The following is a 6,639-nucleotide window of genomic DNA, read 5'->3' on the forward strand; positions in this document are numbered from 1 at the left end:
TCCTAATCTGTAGTTAACCCATTATACCACCCCTCCATGGAATGATAGCTGTCAATGTGATTTCCTGTCTATTTTACGTTAGTCGGTGTTGGTAATATTTTGCCGCCATTTTAAGCTTAGGTGTTATAGTGTAGAAGCTCGCAAGATGGGAGATAGTAAGAATCATTAATTTTTTTTATCATCTTTTTGTAGATTTATTTTGTTTTGTATTAAATGTAATTAATTCTAAGATAACTCTATAATTCAGAAAATATTTTTTTTAAATCTATTTTTCTTTCTGCGGTTTTTATAGTTTAATTTTTCAATTTAACATAGAACATATATATTATATATTTTATTACTGCAGTATTAATTATTACATATACTTTATTTTTAATGGTTATTCAATTGTTTGATCTTTTAATATTAGAAAATGTTCAGCTACATTGAATTGGTAGGCAAAATGGCGGCCGGCGTTATTTGATGTTTATACGTTTCTTATATAGATTACGGAGGTGCTTCGTATGATTATTCCCAACCTCCTCCTTCAGCTACATCGTACCCATCGTACGGTAGCCAAAGTGGTTATGGCCAACAAGATAATTCTGGAGGCGGTGGAGGATGGGGCCAACAAGGCGGAGGTAGGAGTAGTAGCGGCGGATATGGTGGTAACCAAGGTAATTTAATTCATATTAATATCCTTATTGAAAAATACTCTAAGCATTTCAAAGTTCACTTTGTTTTAATGTTAAATTGACATAGGCATGGAGGTAAGCTTATTATATGGCTTATATTTCCACCTTCTATGTCAGAAAATATTATGCTAAGAATGATAGTCCTTATTTTTAGTTAATAATGGTAAGGGTAGAAAATCTATAGTACATCTACTAAATAAACTCTTAGTTTATTAGAATCATATTTCTACTTAATGTTAATTTTAGAATTAATCTTTATAGGGGGTTACCAAAGCAGTGGCAGTGGAGGTTATGGAAGCCAAGGTGGCGGATATGGCTCCCAAAGTTATGGAGGCCAAGGTGGTTATGGAGGAAACTCTGGAGGAGGTGGAGGAGGGTTTGGTGGTGGTTATGGAGGTCAGTTATAGAAAGTTATTTTTACTCATTATATTAAGATTTTTTTGATAGGTGGTGGTATGAAAGATCGCAGCAATGACCGTGGAGGGAGAGATTTGGACAGAAGAGATAGTTATGGGTGAGTATTTTTATTTATTTATTTTTTTATGTGAATGCATAATATTCCACGTGCATAAAGTGGAAATTATCCAAAGATTGTTGTTTATATCAACTTTACTTTATTGGTTATTTGTACAAAATGTGGTTGTAGTCCTTCATTACTATCAAAATGGTTAAATCAATTGGGAGCTCATTAGTTTATCTCCTGATAAAGTTACCCATGATGGTAATAATTGGAAAATATGTTGAGTATACATCTAGAATTAATAGCATCAAATCACAATTGTGAAATAAACAACACAACTACAGGTTTTAAACTATTTCTACTACTATATGACAAGATATGTTGTGTTGATTACTTCAATAAAAAATAAACAGAATCAGTTTTTTTACTATACAAGGGATTCTTTTAATTGCTTCTCAACTAATATAAACAATAAATAATTTTGTCATATAATGTTTTAATAGTATTGATTATACTAAGATTTATACATTTTTGTCTTTAATTAAGCCTCTTTAATACTTGCAAGAACTTATAAGTTTATATCTAAATTAAAATTCAACTTGTTCTTTCAATATTTGGTTGAGAAATATATAATGTTTTTCATAAACAATCTAAATAGATATTATTACCTTATATATTAGATGGTTCCGGTGAAATTACTGATTCCAATATTTAAAATAATTTAGGTATTGTTGTATAGTTGTATACATGTGTTAATATATTTAATGGTTCAATTTTTCAGAATAGTTTTCAGATTACATTTTTTTTTCTGACTTGACTATATACATGTAAAAGGGGTGAATGTAAAAAAATGTTAGGGGTGATACTAACATTGTGCAGCTATATTGTAGCACACAAAGTTAAAATTTTAATATTTGGATGCACAATTTATATAACTTCCATTTTTGTATTCATTAATCGATGATTTTTATGGGTATGCAAAAGGTATAAAGTGGCTCCTTTATGTGTTAATAAAGAGGTAATGGTTTTGAGGTTGTTGCCTAAGGTATACATAATTGTTTTCAATTATGTAACACGCAGACTTCTCAGACCAACTACACTGACTTGACAATAACCTGACTTGACTTTAAACTAGGTATTTCATCAGACGAGAAGAAGATAATCAGAGTGTGTAAACAAAATATCACAAAGGTTGCGCGTACCAGAGTTGGCCATTATAAGGGTCGACTGGTGGGTTTCCCTTGTTCAGGCCTTGAAAGGCTACAGGTCAGGTGTTGAAGCATTTACTGATGAGATTATCTTCTGTTTTAGAGGCGGCAACCGCGGTGGTTATGGCAAAGGTAAAAGCACTAAGTCTATGCACTTGGTTGCATTTTGATTATTTTATTACTTATTGTATTGTTGGTTTTGATTTAGTGCGTTATTGATGACATAGAACATTATTAGTAATGAATATTTTAATGAATTTTAATTCAAATGTTTAAACTTATTTGAAATTCAAGATTCATGAACACTTGTATATCACAATATTAGTGATACATATTTTTTGTTTCAAGCTTTCTATGTATAATCATCATCTTAACAGGTTTTTTCGATGAGGACGGGTCGATGTTAAATGGAATGAAACAAGCTGTGTAAGAAGTATTAGTGAAATTCTAATTTTATTTAAAATGTCAATTTTCAATATATTCCATGGTATGCCTAATAAGTTAAGTAAATGTCAAAATTAAGCCATATAATTTACTCGGACGGACTCGTGTTACCCTATATATATTGTGTTTTAAACCTAATTAATAGCATTGACGTTACAACTGTTCACAAAACGTGTTCAACCGCTGACAACTTTTGTGGTTGATTCAATACTTCGTCTATGATTATTGAAATGATATCGGTTTGCTGTTGACGAGATGGAAAAGTGCGGACCAATGATACCGCCAGCCCAAAATCCACGCCAAGGGTTAACTTTTATTGCGACTCTACGAACATTATGTATAATTTGAAGTGATATTTTGACCAAAATTTGGGTCTTACTAGGACGTTTAACTTGGCATTGGAGACTTTAATAATAAACAAATTAAACAGGCGTTGCCACATCGACCGGCCCTTTTTGAAAACCTTAAGTTTTAATGTTATACTTAATGACGTAATAGACACTTAACAGGGTAATCCTTATTTGGCTTTATTATATTAAAAGTACTTTAAAATAATTATGTGTAACACAACTATTGGTTAGTTCGTTAAATTGGTTTTATCCCCATAAATGCATTTTGGTTAATCTTTAGTGGAGAGAACAATAATGAGCAACTTAAAGAATATTGTGATTCACTTCAACGCTTCATCCCATTACAAGAAGTGGTTTAATGGGTAAACAGAGTAACTTACAGTTTAGGTCAGGTTAATATTAAGGTTGGTGCTTGTTAATTGAATTGGTTAGAAATGCAAATATAAGTTGTATTTGTTTCTATATATTGACTGGAAAATATAATTATAAAGGTTTTTATTGCAAAATTTTGTACCAATTAAGTCAGGACGTTAGTATATAGTAATTACCATGATTTGATGTCTTCCCGGGCAAGTTTAATTGGTTATATACTACAATTAAAATATATAGCAGAACAGAGGTCTGCGTTAAATTTGGGTTTGGAAATTACTGATATAATGCACTTGTTGCAAAGGTGTCAATATATTTCACTATCACTTGGAATTTCTACAAAGATAATTATAGTGTATGAAGGTGTTCTTGATGTTTTGAAATAAGATCATTTTAAATATCATTAACTTCCGTTGTTTATTGTTAAACACGTTTTTTCTTTACGTAAAATAAATTTTAATGATCCTAGGGTTAATTCTTAAAGTGACTGCTTCTTATATATACACATTTTTTTTAAGTAGACAAATATCTAAATCGGATAATAATTTACAGATGACGGAAACCTGGTAGTACAAATTGATACAATATTTGTATCTGGCATGAATCCGGATTTGACTGAAGATGACATTGCAGATCATTTTGGGTCTATTGGTATTATAAAAGTAAGTATAATTTTATTTGATTTTTCTAATCACGCGAACTGCACTCTGTGCTTGGATTTATGCTATATTCAAGTTCAATTTTTATGTCTCGCAATAGTAATTTACGGGTTATATTCAGCAATTACATACTTTATGTGTAATTGACTTATTCTATCCGTTACAGCATTTGTCTTATGCATATACAAAAGTTTAAATATGATTGAATATTTCAGTTGGATAAGAGAACTCAAAAAAAGAAAATTTGGTTATATAAGGACAAAAATACAGGACTTTCAAAAGGAGAAGCCACAGTTACCTATGATGATGCTAATGCTGCTCAAAGTGCTATATCATGGTTTGATGGAAAAGATTTTAAAGGTTCTGTAATTAAAGTAAGTTGAATATGTTATAAACGTAAAAGCTCATGTAATAACAAAATTGTCTAGGTACAAATGGCAACAAAAAAAGATAATTGGAGCGGTAGAGGTGGTGGCCGTGGCGGCGGCGGCGGTGGCAGAGGTGGGGGTGGTGGCCGAGGTTTCGGCGGAAGTCGCGGAGGTGGTGGTGGTTTTGGAGGTGGTCCACGAGGATCAGATAGAGGTAAGTCTTTCTGTCATACATAAAATTATAAGAGCATATGACATAACGATTTTAGATGATCACTTCTCAAGCCGCGGTGGCGGCGGAGGTGGAGGCGGCCGCGATAGAGAAGCGCGGGAAGGAGACTGGAGATGTCCAAATCCCGAATGTTCTAATACCAACTTTGCCTGGAGGAATCAATGTAATAGATGTGGTAATGACAAACCTGAAGGAGCCGGCTCAGGTAATGTCACAATACTGCTTCAATTTATTAGGGTTTTATATATGTTTTTTTAACAGGCAGTGGTAGTGATGACAGGCGTGGAAGGAGTGATCGCGATAGACCAAGCAGAGGAGGAGGTAGAGGTGGAAGCGGGGGCGGATTCCGTGATCGTGGCCCAGGTGGCGGTCGCGGTGGTGGAGGTAGAGGCGGCCCTGGTGGTAGTCGCGGAAGTGGCGGCCCTGGTGGTTTTGGTGGCAGCCGTGGTGGCGGCGGTGGAGGTGGAGGAAAGTGAGTATAATATATAGTAAACTGTAAGATATAAAATTTCTTCCGAGACCGCTATATAAATTTCCTCTTTCGCTCTCGGCAAAAATAATTCCTATATTTTTGTCTGATTTTAATATTGAGGATAAAGTAAGATCTCTATTAAAACCCACCTAAGTTATTAAATGACTTGAGAGTGTATCCTGTCTGGAGAAACATTCGTGTATATATATATCTATATAATATATATATATATATATATAATCATGTGTTTTGAATTACAATTTTCATTTTGTTTATAGGGACCGTGGTAGGAATAGTGGAGGAGGTGGCCGTCCAAGACCATATTGAAAACTTCATTGTAGTGTAATATTAAAAATGGCATTTATTTTTATTTTAAGTTTTTAAAACGTCTGATCCATTATGTAAATTTTTTTGTAACAATATTATATGTATCAATTAAGTTATATTGTCGTTATATGACAAGTAAAAAAATTAAATACATAGAAATAAAAATTGTAGTAATTTCATGAATATACGTCACGTAAACCCTGTTCAGAATACCTCTTATTTATAACTTAAATATATGGATATATACTTTTCCCGGTACTAATCCATTAAAGGAAATACCACTAAACATATTTTTAAAGGCAAATTTTAAAATATTCGTGTTTTAAATATGAGGATCTTTATTTAAATATTTTATCAGTACTGGTATTGTCAACACTTTAAATGCCTACAAGCAATAGATACGTTATATTTCACTTATTTCTATTCTAGAATGTGAGAAATTCAGTTGATTCCGAGTTATTTTAAAACCATTACATGTGATTTGCCTCGACATGCCCATTAGATTCTCCTGATATATGGGAGCATCTTTATAGTACTATTATATATATGGATATCCTTTTAAAACAAAAATACCACACGCTTAAATTCTTTTGTTTGGAAGTATACTATTGTATATCGTAATAATTATGGCATGATATACATAAGTCATTAGAATCATATAGAAGAACAATGCTTTGATTTTGGAGTATTCAAGAAAAAGCTTTTAAATTTGAAAGTTATATGGGAAGATGATATATAAAGAAAAAATATATAAGATGACTTATAAAATAATGAATAATGAGCTCATTACAATGTATTCGTATTTTCTTTATATATCTAGTTTTCAAGTAATCACAGTCATCACATTCTTAGTACAGGAGAATATTAAAGAACATAAAATAAAAATTGTTAAAATTGCATATGAATCGATAAAAGCCGTTATATCTTTAACTTTTATTTATTATTTAACATAGGTCTTTAAATTTTATGGCGTTGTAGGCAGAGTTTATGAGTAAGTAAACGTATGACGTTCAGGTGGCGGTATTTGCTGAAACAATATAAGATCTGTTTGAAGTATATTTAATGACAATGATTTT

General features: G+C 32.0%; 1 protein-coding gene across 1 annotated transcript; it reads left to right on the forward strand.

Moving 5' to 3' along the window:
* Positions 1-19: 19 nt before the first annotated feature.
* On the forward strand, positions 20-5,728 carry LOC143190983 (uncharacterized). Its single transcript, XM_076395611.1, has 11 exons — positions 20-155; positions 486-656; positions 936-1,070; positions 1,122-1,188; positions 2,446-2,474; positions 4,058-4,167; positions 4,380-4,538; positions 4,593-4,746; positions 4,802-4,969; positions 5,026-5,236; positions 5,515-5,728. The coding sequence occupies exons 1-11, from the start codon at positions 146-148 to the stop codon at positions 5,561-5,563; spliced, it is 1,263 nt and encodes a 420-aa protein (XP_076251726.1). The 5' UTR covers positions 20-145; the 3' UTR covers positions 5,564-5,728.
* The last annotated feature ends 911 nt before the right edge of the window (positions 5,729-6,639 follow it).

The sequence above is a fragment of the Rhynchophorus ferrugineus genome, unplaced genomic scaffold, assembly GCF_030347505.1.
Source record: "Rhynchophorus ferrugineus isolate W39M unplaced genomic scaffold, kcgeb_rfMv2 rfM2, whole genome shotgun sequence".
NCBI classification, from domain to species: domain Eukaryota; kingdom Metazoa; phylum Arthropoda; class Insecta; order Coleoptera; family Curculionidae; genus Rhynchophorus; species Rhynchophorus ferrugineus.